Source organism: Herpailurus yagouaroundi, unplaced genomic scaffold, assembly GCF_014898765.1.
Source record: "Herpailurus yagouaroundi ecotype Mexico unplaced genomic scaffold, PumYag 197, whole genome shotgun sequence".
NCBI classification, from domain to species: domain Eukaryota; kingdom Metazoa; phylum Chordata; class Mammalia; order Carnivora; family Felidae; genus Herpailurus; species Herpailurus yagouaroundi.
The window spans coordinates 22,232,389-22,254,285 of NW_024412428.1; the positions used below are offsets into that span (position 1 = coordinate 22,232,389).

The 21,897-nt window shown below is 37.5% G+C and overlaps 1 protein-coding gene across 10 annotated transcripts in view; it reads left to right on the forward strand.

The window, feature by feature from the left end:
• RCBTB2 (RCC1 and BTB domain containing protein 2) overlaps nucleotides 1–21,897 on the forward strand; it is a 59,812-nt gene that overhangs the window by 21,390 nt on the left and 16,525 nt on the right. For 7 of the 10 annotated variants that reach the window (XM_040448412.1, XM_040448417.1, XM_040448411.1 and 4 more), the window contains 7 exons: nucleotides 9,155–9,253; nucleotides 11,983–12,047; nucleotides 16,994–17,149; nucleotides 17,342–17,492; nucleotides 19,685–19,851; nucleotides 20,405–20,563; nucleotides 20,692–20,799. In XM_040448412.1, coding sequence (XP_040304346.1) covers nucleotides 12,006–12,047; nucleotides 16,994–17,149; nucleotides 17,342–17,492; nucleotides 19,685–19,851; nucleotides 20,405–20,563; nucleotides 20,692–20,799 — 783 coding nt within the window. In that variant the 5' untranslated portion in view covers nucleotides 9,155–9,253; nucleotides 11,983–12,005. Of the gene's footprint in view, nucleotides 1–7,549; nucleotides 7,700–9,154; nucleotides 9,254–11,982; nucleotides 12,048–16,993; nucleotides 17,150–17,341; nucleotides 17,493–19,684; nucleotides 19,852–20,404; nucleotides 20,564–20,691; nucleotides 20,800–21,897 lie in introns of those variants that run through there. The other 3 variants (XM_040448413.1, XM_040448421.1, XM_040448420.1) reach the window with 3 other exon arrangements.

Here is a 21,897-nt window from a genome sequence, read left to right on the forward strand (position 1 = left end):
CTAGCTCTACCACGTCATTGTAAATGGCAAGATTTCATTCTTTTTGATGGCTGAGTAATATTCCATATATATATATATATATATGTGTGTGTGTGTGTGTGTATATATATATGTATATACACACATACATACACACACATACATGCATACACACACCACGTCTTCTTTATCCATTCATCAGACAGTGGACATTTGGGCTCTTTCCATAATTTTGCTATTGTTGATAATGCTGCTATAAACAATGGTGTGCTTATATCCCCTCGAATCAGTATTTTTTGTATTCTTTGGGTAAATACATAGTAGTGTAATTGCTGGATCATTGCAAGCAGTTTTGGACCAGAAGTAGAAAATACATTTTTGCCATTCTAATATGCTAATAGTAAACTTTTTGTCTATTTTGAAATTTCTTCCATGGCATTTAAGATACTATAGTTTGTCCATGTTATTTATTTGTTATCTTCTTTTGGTATTGATAAAATTTTCTTTTTCTGATGGCAAAAGAGATTGTGGTTTATGAGTTGTGATTATCAAGACTTTATTGAATTCTTATGTTGATGGTAGAGGCAATATTAGAATGGATGTATTTTGACTCCAAAATGGTGTTTTCTTTAACATTGGGTAACTATTCTCCTATACTCAGATTATTAATATAATTTAAGTTTAATATCTTGAAAACTGCCTTCTCAGATGGAAAAGCCAATCATACCAATTCACTGAAAGAATTACATGGAAAATTTTATCTTTCGCATTACCCTTATCAAAACTCTCCTATTAAAAAAAATTCCCATCAGACTCCACTCATGTATATGTCAGTATCCATGACACATTAAAATAGTATTGTCTTCTGCATGTTTTAAATTTTATTAAATTTGATGAATTAATTTATCAAATAGTGTACCATCTGTATCATTCTGTGACTGAGTGGTTTTTGGCTAAAATTATTTTGGAGATTTATCTGTGTTGATTCTGTCTAATTTTAATTGCTGCATGGTATCCACATGCCACAGTTGATAAATTCTGTTGAGGAATCCTGTTGATCAATTTTGTTTGCTATTTCTAGTGTTCTTCTATTGCAAACAATTGTGAATATGCTCTAGAGTTTATCTAGGCCAGCACTGTCCAAGCTGTAAGGTGTGACTTCTTAGTGATCATGAAATTATTTTAGTGAGTCGAGACTAGCATTTTCTTTTTTTTTTAATTTTATTTTTTTAATTTGCATCCAAATTAGTTAGCATATAGTACAACAATAATTTCAGGAGTAGATTCCCTAATGGCCCCTGCCCATTTAGCCCATCCCCCCCGCCCACAACCCCTCCAGTAACCCTCTGTTTGTGCTCCATATTTGAGTCTCTTATGTTTTGTCTCGCTCCCTGTTTTTATGTTATTTTTGCTTTCCTTCCCTTACGTTCATCTGTTCTGTGTCCTAAAGTCCTCATATGAGTGAAGTCATATTTGCCTGTCTCTGACTAATTTCGCTTAGCATAATACCCTCCAGTTCCATCCACGTAGTTGCAAATGGCAAGATTTCATTCTTTTTGATTGCTGAGTAATAATCTATTGAATATATGTACCACATCTTCTTTATCCATTCATCCCTCGATGGACATTTGGGCTCTTTCCATAGTTTAGCTGTTGTTGATAGTGCTGCTATAAAAATTGGGGTGCGTGTGTCCCTTCGAAACAGCATACCTGTATCCCTGATAAATACCTAGTAGTGCAATTGATGGGTTGTAGGCTAGTTCTATTTGTAATTTTTTGAGGAAACTTCATACTGTTTTCCAGAGTGGCTGCACCAGCTTGCATTCCCACCAACAATGCAAAAGAGATCCTCTTTCTCCCCATCCTTGCCAACATCTGTTGTTGCCTGAGTTGTTACTGTTAGCCATTCTGACAGGTGTAAGGTGGTATCTCATTGTGGTTTTGATTTTTATTTCCCTGATGATGAGTGATGTTGAGCAATTTTTCATGTGTCGGTTGGCCATCTGGATGTCTTCTTTGGAGAAGTGTCTATTCATGTGTTTTGCCCATTTCTTCACTGGATTATTTGTTTTTTTGGGTGTTGAGTTTGATAAATTCTTTATAGATTTTGGATCCTAACCCTTTATCTGATATATCATTTGCAAATATCTTCTCCCATTCTGTCGGTTGCCTTTTAGTTTTGCTGATTGTTTCCTTCGCTGTGCAGAAGCTTTTTATTTTGATGAGGTCCCAGTAGTTCATTTTTGTGTTTATTTCCCTTGCCTCCGGAGACGTGTTGAGTAAGAAGTTGCTGTGGCCAAGATCAAAGAGGTTTTTGCCTGCTTTCTCCTTGAGGATTTTGATGGCTTCCTGTCTTACATTTAGGTCTTCCATCCATTTTGAGTTTATTTTTATGTATGGTATAAGAAAGTGGTCCAGGTTCATTTTTCTGCATGTCGCTGTTCATTTTTCCCAGAACCACTTGCTGAAGAGCCTGTCTTTATTCCATTGGATAATCTTTCCTGCTTTGTCAAAGATTAGTTGGCCATACCTTTGTGAGTCCATATCTGGGTTCCCTGTTCCATTGATCTGAGTGTCTGTTCTTGTGTCAGTACCATACTGTCTTGATGATTACAGCTTTGTAGTATAGCTTGAAGTCCGGGATTGTGATGCCTCCTGCTTTGGTTTTCTTTTTCAAGATTGCTTTGGCTATTCAGGGTCTTCTCTGGTTCCATACAAATTTTAGGATTGTTTGTTCTAGCTCTGTGAAGAATGCTGGTGTTATTTTGATAGGGATTGCATTCAATATGTAGATTGCTTTGGGTAGTATCTACATTTTAACAATATTTGTTCTTCCTATCCAGGAGCATGGAATCTTTTTCCATGTTTTTGTGTCTTCTTCAATTTCTTTCATATGCTTTCTATAGTTTTCAGTGTATAGATTTTCACCTCTTTGGTTAGATTAATTCCTAGGTATTTTATGGGTTTTGGTGAAATTGTAAATGGGATCAATTTCTTGATTTCTCTTTCTGTCGCTTCATTGTTGGTGTATAGGAATGCAACCGATTTCTGTGCATTGATTTTATATCATGCAACTTTGCTCTACTCATAAATCAGTTCTAGCAGTTTTCTGGTGGAATCTTTTGGGTTTTCCATATAGAGTATAATGTCATCTGCAAAGAGTGAAAGTTTGACCTCCTCCTGGCTGATTTGGATGCCTTTTATTTCTTTGTGTTGTCTGATTGCAGAGGCTAAGACTTCCAATACTATGTTGAATAACAGTGGCGAGAGTGGACATCCCTGTCTTGTTCCTGACCTTAGGGGGAAAGCTTTCAGTTTTTCCCCATTGAGGATGATATTAGCATTGGGTCTTTCATATATGGCTTTTATGATCTCGAGGTATGATCCTTCTATCCCTACTTTCTGGAGGGTTTTTATCAAGAAAAGATGCTGTATTTTGTCAAATGCTTTATCTGCATCTATTGAGAGGATCATGTGGTTCTTGTCCTTTCTTTTATTGATGTGATGAATCACGTTAATTGTTTTGCAGATATTGAACCAGACTTGCAGATATTGAACCAGACTTGCATCCCAGGTATAAATCCCACTTGGTCGTGGTGAATAATTTTTTTAATGTATCGTTGGATCTGGTTGGCTAATATCTTCTTGAGGATTTTTGCATCCATGTTCATCAGGGAAATCGGTCTCTAGTTCTCCTTTTTAGTGGGGTCTCTGTCTGGTTTTGGAATCAAGGTCATGCTGGTTTCATAGAAAGAGTTTGGAAGTTTTCCTTCCATTTCTATTCTTTGGGACAGCTTCAAGAGAGTAGGTGTTAACTCTTCCTTAAATGTTTGGTAGAATTCCCCTGGAAAGCCATCTGGTCCTGGACTCTTGTTTTTTGGGAGGTTTTTGATTCCTAATTCGATTTCCTTACTGGTTATGGGTCTTTCTATTTCTTCCTGTTCCAGTTTTGGTAGTATATATGTTTCTAGGAATTGGTCCATTTCTTCCAGGTTGCCCATTTTATTGGCATATAATTGCTCATAATATCCTCTTATTATTGTTTTTATTTCTGCTGTGTTGGTTGTGATTTCTCCTCTTTCATTCTTGATTTTATGTATTTGGGTCCTTTTCTTTTTGATCAAACTGGCTAGTGGTTTATCAATTTTCTTAATTCTTTCAAAGAACCAGCTTCTGCTTTCGTTGATCTGTTCTACTTTTTTTTTTTTTTTTTTTTTTTTGGTTTTGATAGCATTAGTTTCTGCTCTAATCTTTATTATTTCCTGTCTTCTGCTGGTTTTGGGTTTTATTTGCTGTTCTTTTTCCAGCTCTTTAAGGCCTCAGGTTAGGTTGTGTATCTGAGGTCTTTCTTCCTTCTTTAGGAAGGCCTGGATTGCTATATACTTTCCTCTTATGACTGCCTTTGCTGTGTGCCAGAGGTTTTGGGTTGTGGTATTATCATCTTCATTGGCTTCCATGAACTTTTTAATTTCATCTTTAACTGCTTGGTTAGCCCATTCATTCTTCACTAGGATGTTCTTCAGTCTCCAAGTATTTGTTACCTTTCCAAATTTTTTCTTGTGGTTGATTTCGAGTTTCATAGCGTTGTGGTCTGAAAATATGCACAGTATGATATCGATCCTTTGTACTTGCTGAGGGCTGATTTGTGTCCCAGTATGTGGTCTGTTCTGGAGAACGTTCCATGTGCACTGGAGGTGAATGTATATTCTGTTGCTTTAGGATGAAATGTTCTGAATATATCTGTTAAGTCCATGTGGTCCAGGGTGTTATTCAAAGCCATTGTTTCCTTGTTGATTTTTTGACTAGATGATCTGTCCATTGCTGTGAGTGGGGTGTTGAAGTCTCCTACTTTTATGGTATTACTATCGATGAGTTTCTTTATGTTTGTGATTGATTTATATATTTGGGTTCTGCCACATTTGGTGCATAAATGTTTAGAATTATTAGGTCTTCTTGGTGGGTAGACCCCTTGATTTTGATATAATGCCCTTCTTCATCTCTTGGTACAGTCTTTAAAGTCTAAATTATCTGATATAAGTATGGCTACTCTGGCTTTCTTTTGTTGACCATTAGCATGATAGATGGTTCTCCATTTGCTTACTTTCAGTCTAAAGGTGTCTTTAGGTCTAAAGTGGGTCTCTTGTAAACAGCATATAGATGGATCTTGTTTTCTTATCCATTCTGTTACCCTATGTCTTTTGATTGGAGCATTGAGTCCATTGATGTTTAGATTGAGTACTGGAAGATATGAATGTATTGCCATTATGTTGCTTGTAGAGTTGGAGTTTCTGGTGGTGTTCTCTGGTCCTTTCTAGTCTTTGTTGCTTTTGGTATTCATTTATTTATTTATTTGTTTATTATTTATTTATTTATTTTATCTTTTCTCCCCTCAGAGAGTCCCCCTTAAAATCTTTTGCAGGGTTGTTTTAGTGGTCATGAACTCCTTTAAGTTTTGTTTGGGAAACTTTACCTCCTATTTTGAATGACACCCTTGCTGCATAAAGAATTCTTGGCTGCATATTTTTCTGAGTCAAGCACAATTAATATATCCTGCCACTCCTTTCTGGCCTGCAAAGTTTCTGTGGATAGGTCTGTTACAAACCTGATATGTCTTCCCTTGTAGGTTAGGGACTTTTTTTCCCTTGCTGCTTTCCTGATTCTCTCCTGGCTTCAGTATTTTGTGAATTTGACTATGATATTCCTTATTGATGGTCAGTTTTTGTTGAATCTAATGGGAGTTCTGTGTGCTTCCTGAGTTTTGATATCTGTGTCTTTTCCTAGGTTAGGAAAATTTTCCACTATGATTTGTTCACATAACCCTTCTACCCCTATTTCTCTCTCTTCCTCTTCTGGAACGCCTGTGATTCTGATGTTTTTTCCTTTTTAATGAATTACTGATTTGTCTAATTCTTAAATCATGCTCTTTTGCCTTAATCTCCCTCTTTTTTTCTGCTTCATTATTCTTCATAAATTTGTCCTCTATATCGCTCATTCCTGTTTTGCCCCATCCATCCTTGCTGCCGTGGCATCCATCCAAGATTGCAGCTCAGTTATAGCATGTTTTATTTCATCCTGACTAGCTTTTACGTCTTTTATCTCCGCAGAAAGGGATTCTAATCTATTTTCGACTCCAGCTAGTGTTCGTATTATCGTGATTCTAAATTCTGGTTCAGACATCTTGTTTCTGTCTCTGTTGGTTAAATCCTTGGCTGTCGTTTCTTCGTGCTCTTTCCTTTGGGGTGAATTCCTTCGTTTCATCATTTTGAAGGGAGAAAAAGGATTAATGAGGTAAAAAAATTAAGTGTTAAAAACAAAGAAACACACACACACACAAAATCAAATATATGATGCTAGATCTTAGGTGTGTTTTGGTCTGGGTGTTGAAAGGGTCTTGACAGATTAGAGAAAAAAGGGGAACGAAAAAAACAAATTGTTTGAAAATTTGAAAAAATGAATACACTGAAGTGACTAAAATGAATTGGTGGAATTAAATAGAATTTGAAGAAATTTACCCAAAAGTAAAAAATACAGTAGAAAAAAATAAAATATTGTTTACATTTTTGTTAATGTTTATTTATTTTTGAGAGAGAGAGATCATGAGCAGGGGAGGGGCAGAGAGAGAGGAAGCAGGCTCCAGGCTCTGAGCTGTCAGCACAGAGCCCGATGCAGGGCTTTAACTCACAAATCATGAGGTCATGACCTGAGCTGACATCCGATGCTTAACCGAGTGAGCCACCCAAGTGCCCCCCAAATTAAAATATTTTTAATAAAAATTGAAAATAAAAATGAGGTTTTTCTCTTTATGTGTTCAAGAAAAAGAAAAGAAACAAAAAATAGAAAAAAAGAAAATTGAATAGATGGGCCAGTGAACATACTGAAAATATGACTGAAATCACTTCATTTTCCCCTAGAAGTCAAACTATGAAGCACTTTATAGTCCATAAACTAAGCAGGCGGAGAGACTTGTGTTCCTGAAGATCAAGGTTGGCCCAGTTGCGCGGGACTCAGTGTAACGGTTCGGTTCTCCAGTAGATGGTGCTGCTTACCTTACTGGGGTGGATTGTTGTAGTGCTCGTGGGTGCGCATGCGCACGCGCAGGAGTGGTAAAAATGGCATCACCCAGCTAGCCAGTCTCTAGTATTGGAACTCTGTTCTCCCCGATCAGCAATCGTGCACCAGTCCTTTGTCTTTGGCTTCTATCCACTCCCGCTTTTACACAGTCCATGACCAAGCCCCAGGCAGCACCTCCCTCCTGAGTTTTGTCTCAGACGTGGCTGTTTTTCCCGACCTCTTACTTCTGAGGGACTGCGGCTTTGACCCTTTCTGCCCATCTGCAGGAGGGTCTCATCGAGCAATGTCTGGGTGCCAGCCGCACCCAGGAACATTTGTGGGGCCATGCCGCTGCCAATGCCCAGAGACTATGGCTGGGTGCCAGCCCTCCCCAGAAAAAGTTCGCAAGATAGTGCAGCAGCAGCGTTTCAGGGAGTATGGAAAATCACAACACACATCTGGCACCAGGCTTTACCCTTAACGACCTTGTTCCAGCACCAGCGAATGTGGTTGTTCTCCCGGGTCCACTTGGACCTTGCCTTTGGGGGACCCACACAGCCTCTACCCGGTGTCCTCCCAGCAGGGGAACCGCCTCTCCCCACGTGACCTGAAGAACCCCAGAATCCACTCTACTCCTGGGGATTCACCCTTCACACCAGAGCACATCCAGGTATTGAGCTGCAGAGTTGCAGACTCTGCGCTCCCCGTGTTTAGAGTCTTAATGGAATTTAAACCCTCTCCTTTCTCCTTTCTCCCTTTTTAGTTCAGTCCCTGCAGCCATTTCCACTTTTCCATTTTCTCTCCAGCTGCTTTTGGGGAGGGGTGCTTTTCCCGTATTCTACCCCCCTCCCCAGTCTCCGTCCTCTCTCCGCCCCCAAAAGCGGTTCCCTACCTTTTGTGGCTTCTTGCTCCCCAAATTCACCTCTCCATGCCACGTACCTGCTGAATTCTGTGGTTCAGTTGTGTAGATTGTTGTGTTAATCCTCAGATCAGTTTTCTAGGTGTGCAGCATGGTTTAGTGTTGGTTTGGCTGTATTTCATGGACACGAGACACAAAAAAAACTTCGATCCTGTTCCGCCATCTTAGCTCCTCCGACCAGCATTTTCTTTTAAATAGTGAAATAGGAAAGGATAAAATAGAGTAGGATACAGTAGAATAGAGTAAGACAGAAAAAATAGAAAAAAGGATGTCCTTAAGCACATCATATAATAAGAGTAAGAATTATTTTGTCGAACTTTTGTTTCAGGTACATACATGTATCAAAAAAAAAAAAAAAGATCAAAAGACACTGCTCTGGCCTAAATATTGTTGAGTTACTCTCTAAAGTGATTATACCAGTTGCTTTTCTTACAGCAGTATGAGTGTGCTTTATGATATGTATCCTCACCAACACTAGGTATTATCCCCCTTTAATTTTGCAGATGGGTGAGCTCTGTCTCACTGTGATTGCATTTCCATAGTGAATTTGAGCATCTCTTAATATGTTTATTGTTTCTGTGAGTTTTCTGGTCTTTTGCCCATTTCTAAATTGGATTGTTTTTTTTGTTACTGAGTTTTAGGTATTTATTCTGGATACAAATTCTTTGTAAGCCACCAGTTATATATGTTGAAAATATCTTCTCTCATTCTGTGGCATGTGTTTTCCTTTGTTCATTTTGTTTTTTAGTATGCCATATTTTTTTTAAGTTTTACCAGACATTGTGGTTTATGCTTCTGTGTCTTATTTAAGAAATCTTTCCCTGCCCTAAGGTCACAAAGATGTTTTCTATACCTTCTTCCAAAAGTATGAAAGTTTTGCTTTTTTCATATTCCAGATGGCTTCTCTTACATTTTCTGTGTTGACATATTACAAATTAAACTGTATAGAGTTTTTTCGTATGTTACATTATTCAAGTTGGTGAAGTATTGTCCCAAAACTTACAAAGTATAAAATCTAAAAGTTATATTTTAGAATATTGATTTTTAATAATTGAGCATATCTACTGACTTTTTAATAACAGAGCTAATACAGTTTTTAAACTGTATACTTCTCAGATAAATAATAGCTTGTTGTAGTTGCAAGATGGTATATTCTTTTCCTTCTCTGTTTTTCTCTAATAGAATTTATGTATTTATGTTTTTCAGTCACATTAACTTTATCCTAGAAGACAACTTTACAAGGATCTAGACAGAACAGGATTAAAGATGACTGAATACTGAGCTCCAGAAACTTAAAACAATCAGGTACAAAAATATTTGGAGGGAACTTTCCCAGCCAGTCAGTACAAAATAAAATGGGAACGTACATAGGAAAACTTAAAATATCCTTGAAATACAGGAGAGGGTCCAAGAGAGAAGTTTTGAAATCCATCTTGTGTTCAAATATTGGCTCTAACCCCGACTGGTTGGTGATGGTTGGTAAAGTTTTGTAAACATGTCCATAAAATGGAGGCAATGATTGTGTCTGTTCATTTTGGCTATTGTAAAGTTTAATGAGATAATATAAGGCACTTAATACTTGGCACAGGGTTACTGTTTATTTTAACCATTATTATTGTTGCTACTGTTATTTGTAATTCAAAGGTATGGTATTCTGTATATTGTGGATTTTTAGGAAGTATATATTGATATACTGCTATAACATTGATAGTAATAATAGCCTGCTAAAATCATGTAGAAAATAGAATAAGAGAACTATAATACTCACATATATTCCATAAACTATATTCCTTAAGTGGTGCAAATTGATGCTAGTTTTCTCTGTTATGTTTGTATCACACTGAAATAATGTGAGAAAAAAAATCAGTCTACTTTCTACAATGCTAGAGAATTCAACAGTTTTTTTTCACAGTACTGTGCAATAGTACTTATTCTTGAATCATTTTTAAATCGTCAAGAATGTTCTGACCAATAAAGATGAAATTATGTTAATCTTATGGTTAATGTTAGTTGAATCTTACAAATGTTATTTCTTTGATTGTGGTAATTTCAATATGCCACTAATGCAATTATGTCTTAACTTGAGTGTCAAACACAATGGGCTGTGTTCCACCACTCTAATTTTTAAATAGGTACTATAATTGAAATTGATCAAAGACACCAAAAAGAGCTATTTATTTTCTTCCTTTAAAAACTAGGATACTCAGTTGATTAAACAAACCAACAAAACAAAACAAAAACTCTGTTAGCTGATATGAAATGATTTCCAGGAGACATATTGTTAACTGAGTTTTAAAAAAATGCAAATTGCCCAAGAGTATATAAAATTGCTATTTTTTATGTAAGGAGGAAACGAAACAGGAAGAATAAACCAGAAAACGATGGAATTGGTTACTTACAATGGTAGAGTGAGGGGTAGGGTGGGAAACGACAAACCGGGATTACTGGTTAATGTGTTGGAAAGATTTCCCTTCTACTAGGCACACGGTAGCCTACAATACAATGAGAGGCATCTCTTCTTTGGTCCCTTTTTCTCCTCTTATTAATTTCCTCTTTTTTCTTGCCTTTGACTTCTTTTCTAGTTTTTTTCTCTTCCTCTTTCTTTTTTCCCTCTCCTCTTTTTGTTTTTTGTTCTAGTAAACTTGGGGCAAAATGTAGATGATGCAGTTAGGATGAAACAAAACAAAAAGAATCTTCAATGCAGGCAGTCTCTTGTATACAAAAAGCTGTATTCAAAGGATGCTTTCAACCAGTATATGGTATTGTGGTCTGTTGTGACCCATGTCCTGCGGTGGTTATAGCAATGAACGAGTCAGGGTTGCCTCTCTTAACAACGCTTGCAAATTAATAGAGAAGCACAGATCAAGTAGGATTAACTGTCACATGAAATTATCTTCCCATATTGGCAACTAGACCAAGTTTTATAAATAAATAAGTGAGAAAAGTCTAAGTGATTATTTTAAAAACAAGCATATCTTTTCCAAACATTAGAAACAATGATTTGTATCAGTTGTCATAGTTTGAGTTACAGTTATTCTGAATATGATTATTCCTTATATTCTAAGAGACCTTTCCATAGCTGATGAGAACAAAATTTTACCAGCATTCTCTATTATAAAGCTCTAACTGCTTATAAATAATATCAGATAAAATGTTCTGATGTTAGTCCCTTTGAAATGTGGATTGTATTTGTTTGAGTAAATAGAACCCAAACTAATAAATCAGAAATATCAACATTATTAAATACGATTTCATTCTATTGCTTTGGGGTAGAGGAGAATATTTCTTTATATATGTTTTTAGTGATGGGATAGTTAACTGTGTAATGATTGAACCACAGTCTAGACATACTGCGTATCTTTTGTTAGAGCTGCTTCTGCTGTTACTTCTATGTGGTAGAAAGTAGTCATTGTGGAGATGGTTAATTAAGGCAAGAACGTTCAGTGCTGTTGCTACATACTTGGTGGCTGTTGTTGCAGATTTTTTGTTAAAGTCTAGGATAACAAAGCCATATTTGGTTCATCCTTTCATTTTTTTCATTCATTCCTCCTTTTTCTTTCTTTCTTTCTTTTTTTTTTTTTTTTTTTTTCCAGCTTAGCAAATCGTACACTCTTCAGTGGAGCTGAGAACTGATAAGTCTGCTGTTCACAGATTTGGAACTTTCCAATCCCAGGGAAAATTTGACCAAGGTCTAAAATTTTATTTTTCCTTATCTAGAGGAGGTCAACTGTAAAATGAAAATTTTCTACTTATTTCCTTATAGATTTAAGAATCTTCATTTATCCTGGGATTACTTTTCCAGACCTCAGCAGGAGGATTACATAAGAGACCATAAGATAGTTTCAGAACAGTTAAAACACCTTTTGGTTTTTATAGCTGTTAACTCTCATGCCTACACCTTAATTCCCTTATCTTCCCTTCACCATATTTGAGCTTAGCTTATTTTCTCTGTTAATTGGAAGTAAAATAATTTTAACCTGCCTAGTTTCATTCCACATGCAGGATCCTGATTTTACCACATACTTTTTCCTCAGGGACTGCACAGGACTGAGTCCATATGGAAGAAGAGCTTTCCCTTTCCTATGGAGAAAGTGGCAAGGTTAGAAAAAACAAACAAAAACATGCCTCTGGAGCATGTATTTTCTGTTGCATGAAACCTATACCAATCATCTGTTGGTCATCCAATAGGAAGATCAGTGAGATAGTACTTGTCTTTGAGGGGCTCACAGTGTAGTTACTCAGATGCAAACATAATTACTGTGGGTACAGAGAATGCCAAAGGGGCTGGCAGAAAACTGTGGGTATTGTCTGAGGGGTAGGGCAGGGTTCCTGAAGATGGTGCCTTTTGAGCTGGATGAGGAGTACAGACCATCCCTGCTTTCACAGATAATATCACCCTGCAAGAGGGTCTGAGTTGAGCAATGTTTGCTCCATTCCCAGAGATTTCAGAAAACTATAAAACACCTAATCTTAGATGACATATTCTTAATTCATCACAGATATTCTTTAACTTATTCATTTTCCACCACAGCTTAACATTACAGTCAACCAGCTTAAGTCTTGTCAGTGTCCAACTGATGTTAGAAGTTTCACACTTTTCAGCATGCACATCATTTTCCATCTTATGTTAATTTTATTAAATTGACATGATGTCTGTTCTTCGTTAGTAACAATATTAACTGCCACTGTTAACTTTCATTTTCCTGTTTTCTGCTCTTTTTAAATAAATATGGTCAAAACACAATAAAAGATGTAAATAATTATACAAAGCCAGCATAGTGTGCAAAGATGGCAGAACTTCTAAAACTGAACCATAGTATCACCATGGACGTGTTTGTTGTGAACCCTTGTAGGAAGTATGAAAGTAGCTTACAAAAGTAATGTATAGAACTTGAGAATGTTATAAAATGCTAACAGAAAAATTCCTAATTTTTCCTGGGAGCAACAGATTTTGTAAAATAGAAGAACAGACTCACAGAATTAGCAATGAAATGACTTTATTACATATAAAGTGTTACATTGCCAGGAAGTCTTCAAAAGGCAAGGTGTTGGTGGGTTTTTTAAAATAACTTTTTTTTTGTTAGGCATGCCCAACGGGTAATTTTGGTTCTAATGCTATATGCGGTATTTTAAATTTAATTGTGACAACTTAGTAATCGTCTGGAGTCAGGTGAAGTATCATAATCTGTTTGGTTCTTCATATTGTTAGAGAAGCAGAGTTAGATCGGTAGCACATACTCAAAAGGATAATAAAATGCTTCTTGGTCTCTAATTTTATGGAGCTTAGTTTCCTTAATTATATTTTTCTTGAGCTAATGTTAAAATTTCACTACTTTGTGTCTCCCAGATAGATGCCAGTGAAAGACGGGGGTGAGGGGCTGGATGTGAGCAAAGTAGTAAAGGAAATCTGGCCAGGAAATAGTTATTACCTATAATAATGTTATCTGTAGGAAGGAGGATTACCTGGGCCAAATTAGGACTGAATTCTAGGGACTGAAATCTAGATGACTTATCTTCTCTACTGCTAAGCTCTCATTTCCTGGCAATGTTTTTGCCCCATTCAGATTTGTCTGTTGCCTGCCTTGGCTCTTGCTCAGCCAGTCCCTTATTTAGCAGGTGGGCACAGAGGTGGTTGGGTGCCTTTTGTAGAGATGGCTGCTGTCATGCAGGGTGGCTGCAGGCCCTACAAGGTGCACTATATGTGAACCCTATGCTACCTACACACTTATTATATACACAAAGTGTATATATACATATAATACATGTACATGTTTATAATACATACAGTGTATACAGCTGTATATACTCTTGAGTGTGGTGGAGAGAAAAATGTATTTTTCTTCTGTGAACAAAGATGTTACAGTTCCTTGAGACTGATACTAAATGTTTACCTCAAAAAGTGTAAATGTATGCATTTCGTAAAGTAAGTCATCAGTTCCCCCATGAAATAACTCCCCCAAAAGACTTAGAAAAATGAATTTTTGATGACTAACCTCCAGGAGCTAGTCTGACAGATATTTGAAAGCAGTGTATTCACACCTCCTTTGTACCCAGGTTATATTGTAAATATTTGTTTTCTATCGTGAGCTCCTTGAAGGGAGTGATGATGTTTCGTTTTTATATCTTTAGATCCTTGCACTCAATACATGTTCAATGATACAGTCAGACCTGATGTTTTGTTGACCTGTGTCATCCTTTAACAAATGTATGACTGCAGGTGACATCACCCCCCCCCCCCCCCAACACACACACACACACACACATGAGGTCCAGTGGTTAGTAGAGTCATGGGGGGGTGGGGGGTGGGTACTAGAGGTTTTATACAGGTGGGCCATGCTTTGTAGACAAGTGTTTAGGAGCTTGTTGGATTTATAACCTGATTCTAGGCATCTAAGAGACCACTTGATTTTTGTAGCAGGGCAAGTTGCAATCCAAAAATCTGCTTGAAAGGAGAAAATGAGGTAGCAGTGCTTATTTTCTCATCGTATATTGCCATCTGCCCTGTTTATGGAAGGTAGCCCACAGTGTGGATTACTGCCCTGTTCAGCAAGGAGTTTATGAGACCAGCCAGTGCCCTGTGATTGCAAGCAGTAGGTCTACCAGTAGTATAACTTTATGTGAACTGTTTTCTCTGCAACATGTGGTGTGTGGAAAGCAATCTTTAGAAGCAAGTGATCTTGGAGGGTTACTTAGTGCTTCTGTGCCTCAGTTTCCTTGCATTTAAAATGAGGATAGCAATATCTATGCCCTACAATTATGAAGGTTGGAAATAATATATAAGAATTCTTTTAACTCACACATTAGTTCATCTATAAATATTTGAGGTCACATTCCAAATGTTGTTCTTTTTTAAATTTATAGACTTAAATAGGAAAAAAAAATAAAATGAAGACCCCATAGAAAATAAGATTCCTTCATGAGATATGGAGGTGGATAATTTATGTAGAAGCTTAGAATAAAAGCTAACCTAACAAGATTCTGTCCTTAGCTCTGTAGTGGCCTTGGGTGCTGCCCAAAAGGGAGTAGAAGACATCCTTCTCCAGACAGAGTCTTAGAACTTGAATGACATCGTGAGGGAAAGTGGCTGGGTTTGGCATCAGAGGAGCTCATCTTGGTCAGGTGCTGCCATTAACTCAGGATGGTGCTGTGAGCTGTTATAAGCTGCTTACCCTCTGTATTAGTTTGTTAGGGCTGCCTTTAAAAAGTACCACATGGGGCGCCTGGGTGGCGCAGTCGGTTAAGCGTCCGACTTCAGCCAGGTCACGATCTCGCAGTCCGTGAGTTCGAGCCCCGCGTCAGGCTCTGGGCTGATGGCTCAGAGCCTGGAGCCTGTTTCCGATTCTGTGTCTCCCTCTCTCTCTGCCCCTCCCCCGTTCATGCTCTGTCTCTCTCTGTCCCAAAAATAAATAAACGTTGAAAAAAGTACCACAAACTGGGTGGCTTGAAGCAATAGAAATTTATTCTTTTATAGCTCTGGAGACTACAAGTCTGCAGTTAAGGCATCAGCAGGGCCATGCTTTCTGAAGGCTCTAGGAAGAAGCCTTCCTTACTTCTTCCCAGCTTCTGGTGGCTCCTGGCAATCTTTGGTGTTCCTGGACCTGTAGCTGGATTGCTTCAGTCTCTGCCTCTTTGGTTCACATGGGCTTCTTCACTATGTGTCTTCACATGGTGTGATGCTGAATTTTATGTGTTAGCTTGAGTGGGCCACTGGTGCCCAGATTAAACATTGCTCTTGCGTGTGTCTCTGAGGGTGTTACCTCACAGAAGAGAAAAGCGTTTGAATTGTTGAGCTCAGTAAATGGTTTGCCCTCCCTGGTGTGGGTGAGCATCATCCAATCTGAAGGGGCTGAAGAGAACAAAAGATAGAGGAAGGAACAAAAGGTAGTGGAACCCTCATGAATGGGATTGGTGCTTTATAAAAGGTGCTTCAGAGAGATCCCTAACCCTTTCATCCTGTGAAGAAACAGGGAGAAGGCAATGGCTATGAAGCAGGAAGGGGGCCTTCATCAGGACATGAGCACTTTGGTGCCTTGATCTTAGATTTCCAACTGCAGAACTGTGAAAAGTAAGCTTTTGTTTTTTATAAGCCACCCAGTCTGGCATGCACTAAGACTCTCCAGTACCTCAGAAGGTGACCTTATTTGGAAATGGGGTCATTGCGATGCATTTGGTTTAGTTACGATGAGGTCATTATGGTAAGCCCTAATCCAGTCTGACTGGTGAGGGGAAATTTGGGCCCAGAGGCAGACATGTATAGAGGGAAGATGATGTAAAGATACAGGGAGAAGATGGCCATCTACAAGCCCAAGACAGAGACCTACATCCTTCCCTTGCAGTCCTCAGGAGGAACTAAACTAGTAGACATTTTGATTTTGAACTTCTAGCCTCCAGAACTGTGAGAAAATAAATTTCTTTTGTGTAAGCCACTTGGTCTGTGGTACTTTGTTATGGCAGCCCTAGCAAATGAATGCACACTTTGTGGGTGTATCTTCCTATCTCCAAACCTGAGTGGGGGGAATGAGAGAAGCCGCTAACTGCTCAACTGGTGGTCAGAATGGACCCATGAACCGGCACTTCTGGGTCGTTTTCTTGGTCACCTTCAGCATTGTTCTTTTCCAAGGACACTTTTTGTTAAGACTTAGGCATCTGATGAAATAGCAGTGCTGTCTCTCTGTTTTTCCTGCCTTTACAACCAGCCTAGTTTCCAGAGCTACATTTAAGACCTAGCCAATGCTGAAAATACTTGCTAGCCATTTGGCCTCCCAGAAGTCAGTCAGGACGATTCCTGTGGCCTTGAGGAAAATTAGTAGGTGAGATCTGATCCCACCTGGAGTCTCTGTCTCTTGGTGGCTGTGAGAGCAGGACTGAAGCAGTGGGTTTGTAGAGGCATTTCCTGTGGCTATAAAGGGTCTCTCAAAAAGAGAGCCGTCCCTGCCTGAACTGGTGCTGACTCTTCTACAGAATTAAAAGGGGAAGGAAAAAAAAGTATTTTTTAATTAATAGTCTTAATGTATATATATATATGTATTTTTTTTTCCTTTTCAGCCAGTACAGGCTACTCTGTCATCTTTGAAGATGTTAGATGTGGGAAAGTGGCCAATTTTCTCCCTTTGTTCTGAGAAAGAACTGCAGTTAATTCGTCAGGCCTGTGTCTTTGGCAGCGCTGGCAATGAAGTTTTATATACTACAGTAAATGATGAGGTAAATTTTGAAGAAAAAATTCAGCCTCTTACCGTAATAGATTCGACGGAGTGGGGCAGAAACTGAGGAATTACGGTTAAGAAGAAAGCATGAGAGTACATTCTTACTTGTTACATAATGTTATACAATGAAGCAGTAATTACAGGTTTGTCAGAAATAGAGGTGCTTGAACTAACAGTCGTTTTCCCACAGATTTTTGTGCTTGGCACAAACTGCTGTGGCTGTTTGGGATTAGGTGACGTCCAGAGCACCATTGAACCTCGGAGACTGGATTCTTTAAGTGGCAAAAAAATAGCCTGCCTCAGCTATGGGAGTGGCCCCCATATTGTCCTTGCCACAACAGGTAACCTAGGATCACAGTGTAGAGGTTTAGCCATTGCCTTATTTGTTGAGAAACAAGATTTGGGACAACCCGTTAAATCGAGAACATACTTCTTGATTGGGTAGGAGTTTCCGGCTCTGTCCTGTGAACTTGACTGTGCTTTGGACAATGTGAAATATGAACATGTCTGAGTATCAGAGTAAGATAATGGAGCAGATGGAATCTAGCAGTTATTGGCACTTTCGATGTGAGAATGACAGTGCTATAAGCCCAGTAAACCCCTTTTGTTTACACTTCATAAGTTTAATTATTTTGCATTAAAATTAACTCACTCTGGACTTTTTGAACTTGAGATCTCTGATCTATGAACTAAGACACTGAAGCTAAGTCCAAGATGTTCTCTGACTCCTAGCACACTGGGATTCTTACCATGAATAATGACTGATGGCTGAAATATAATTACCATGAATAATAGACTGATGGCTATTTCATGAATTCAGACTAATAAGACATTATAATTAAATCATACCTTAGACTTTTCTTAAGCTAGGTGTTCATTTCATTAGTATTCTTTGAATTGAAAATAAAGTTTATAAATACTGTGTTGTATACTTATTTCACATAAATTTTAGGGAATTTTGGTTGCCAGTAATAGTCTAGATTATTTGGACCACTTCTTCACTGGAAACAACTAAAAATTCTAGATAAAATATTTAATTTTTTTTTCCATAGAGGCATCAAAGCACTAACAAGGCAGAGAGGAATTACTGGATTGGATTCAAGAGAAAGTATGAACTAAGGTTAAAGGGGAACTTAAAGCTAGTTTTGCCTTAAGGGCATCTGCTTCCCCACCTAAATGAGTTGTGGTTTGATGTACTCACAAGGTGAAGGAGTCATGGGTCAGACACCTAGCCCATTAGGCTAGGAACACCAAAGGCTAGGCTCTGGGGGCAAGAATGGGCCAGCTCTTCCATCTCTAAGGCACTGAACAGAAGAATCCTTGCCCGTGAGAAAAGCAAGGAGGAAAAAAGAAAGAAAGAAAACCTCTCCCTGAAGGATTGTAATCATGGATTTGTGTTCCAATTCACATCAGACTGGTAGTCCAAGAAATCTCAAGCCTTGGATTTATTAAAGAACTACCTTTAAGCGCCTTAGTGGCATGACAGAAGTTAATGTGGATTCTTTCTAGAGGAAGGCACCTTCACTTCATCCTAGGCCTGAAGAAATATAATGCCATTGCAAAATGAGTTTTCAATGGCAATTAGCAGCACATAGTAAAAGATAACCAGGTACACAAGGGAACAAGGCACCATGAATGAGAACCAGCAAAAAAAGATAGCAAACACTGAATACTAAGTATCAGCTATTACAGGTAGAAGATGACTGTATTTATTATGTTTGAAAAAATAAAAAACCAGCTTGAAGACCTGCAGAGATCAAAGAGGATTTGAAAAAGAATGAAATAAACAATATAATTATCAAAATGAAAACTCCTTGGGCAAGTTTAATAGCAGTTTGGGCATATCAAAAGTAAAATTAGTAAACTGGAAGATCAGAAGAAATTATCTGGCATGTAGCACCCAGAGATAATATGGTAGAAAATACAAGCACAAGGAGTGTATATTGTATGGTTCCATTTATTTACAGTTCAAAAACAGGAAAAACTAAATTCTCTTATTGTGGATTATATATGGGGAGCTTTTGGAGTGATCATAAGGTTATATTTCTTGACCTGAGTGGTGGTACATGGGTGTGTGCTTTATAATTATTTATAAAACTGCATATATATCTTATGAACTTTTCTGAATATATATTATACCACATAAGAAATAATATATAACAAATATTTTAAAAATTAACTTGATCATTTTATAGATAAGAAAATAGGCCCAGGGAAATTAAATGACCTACAGTCTCTTGACTTTCAATCTGATGTTTTCTCCTATTATTCTTAGTAGCATTTCTCTGCTGTTTATTTACAACCTATCTGCCAGCTATTTTAACTCATCCATTTAAATTTCATCTTGTTGCTTTGAGATAGAGTATCTCAAATTTTCCAAGTGTATTATCTTATAGAATGAGTTTGGTGGGATAGGGAAGTCAATTATCATTTGCACATGAATTTTTAGTTTTCATTTGTAGAAGGATGCAATATATGTTCATATAATAAAGTAGATGTTTTGAAAGCTGGTTTTATTTCTTTTTATTTTCAGAAGGAGAAGTCTTTACCTGGGGTCATAATGCTTATAGCCAGCTGGGCAATGGGACAACTAATCATGGTTTAATGCCCTGTCATATTTCTACTAATTTGTCAAACAAACAAGTCACTGAAGTTGCCTGTGGGTCTTACCATTCTTTGGTGCTAACATCTGATGGAGAGGTGAGAATAGTTAGCGTAAATCTCATTGATTTTTTTCAGTAAGATTATATGGATTGTTACAGCCATCTTGGAAACATGGTCATTTGATTAAAATAACCACCTCCCTCAAATTCAACCTTATTCTTGTTAGCAGTTCATAATCATGGTGGTTACATCATTAAATGTACCTTTATGTAGTAAGGATTTCTATAACTGCAGAATTTAAAAGGTTGTAATGTTCTTTCTATATTGCTATATATATACTCAAGGGTTTTATTTGCAAAAAGAAAAGCCCTAAAATGCTGGAAAATATGGCTGAAGCCAAGTAGATATTTTGATAAATATTATATATTTGATGATCATTATTGTTATTTGTACAGATAATACCAATAACCTAATTTTATAAAGTATTGTAAATTTTGTAAGAATGAATTTTACAAAAACTTCTCTGCTTATGTTGTGAGAATTTATGGATATCAAGCATTTTGAAAACAAAGATGAGGCATTATGAGTACATGTTAATTTCTAATTGAGATACTTTGTAAGTTAATGTGTTTCATTTATTGATCCCCAGGTATTTGCCTGGGGTTATAACAACTCCGGGCAGGTAGGATCTGGATCAACAGCCAATCAGCCAATCCCTCGAAGAGTCACAGGCTGCTTACAGAATAAAGTAGTTGTGAACATAGCATGTGGGCAGATGTGTTCAATGGCAGTGGTGAACACTGGCGAGGTAAGAAAGTTATTTCATATGTTGTTTAGGAAAAAAAACCCATTTGCCTGATCGGTGGCGTGTTTCTCACAGCAGAGAGCTTACTTGCATGTGTCTTTCATGGGACTGAGTCTCTGGTTTTCTCTCAGGTCTATGTCTGGGGTTACAATGGAAACGGGCAGCTTGGACTTGGCAGTAGTGGCAACCAGCCAACCCCCTGTAGAATATCGGCTTTGCAAGGCATTCGTGTCCAGCGGGTACGTCCACAGTGGGTCTGTCTGTGCCTGGTTTTAAGTCTTTCATGGCAAAGATGCCAATGTACACAGTTTTCTTGGCAGATGAAAAGTTTAGCTGCTTGATGTTTTCTTTATTGAACTAAAAACTAAAGCTCTGTTTCCCTGAGTAAAGTTGTAGATGTTCATCAGGAAATTATGTTTCTAGGACACTCTCATACATAGCTGTTGGAATGTAAATTGTTACAGTCTTTTCCAAGGAAACTTTGGCAGCATATATCAAGAGCTTTGAAAATATTCATACCCTTTGTTCTGTAATTTTCTTCCGGGGATATTTAAGGAACAAAAAAGAAAGACACAGGATTAGTGGAGAAGATATAGCAAAAGAGGAAGGAAGCAAGGAAGGGAGGGAGGGAGGGAGGGAGGATAAAGAGGGAAAGAAAGAAAAGAAAAAAATACCAACTTTAATAAATAACATAAATAATAGATATAGCATAATTTAATCAAATAATGTTAGTGATTAAATAAATTATACAAAATCTACATGAATGGAAATGATGCTTACAAAGGATTTTTAATGATATGGAAATAGTGCTATGTGATGTTATATAAAAATGAAGATACAGACATGGTGCATGGAGACATGGTACATATTTCTGTACTTTATGTGTGTGTGTGTGTGTGTGTATAGAAAAAAATCCTGATCTTGAGATTACTTTCATATTTATACTTTTTTTATGGTAGTCCACATTAAACATGTTTTACTTTTACAATAAAAAAGGAAAGTAATTCTTAAAAAATAAAAGTGTATTTCATATTCACTTCACACCCCTTGATCTCTGTGAGCATAATGAATGCCATATGAAAGCTGAATAAACCAGACTCATGTCACTGAAGGAAATCATGTTGATCTTAATGGCCATTTTGGCCACATGTGGGCTGAGCTAGTTCTGGAGTAATACGGGTTACCTCAATGTTGGTCTCTCTGGGCAGGCTGCCTCTTTTTCTTCTTCTTCTTCTTCTTCTTTTTTTTTTCTTTTTTTTTTTTTTTGTTTTTACATCTTTGATTCTTTAATTAATTTTTTTTTCAACGTTTATTTATTTTTGGGACAGAGAGAGACA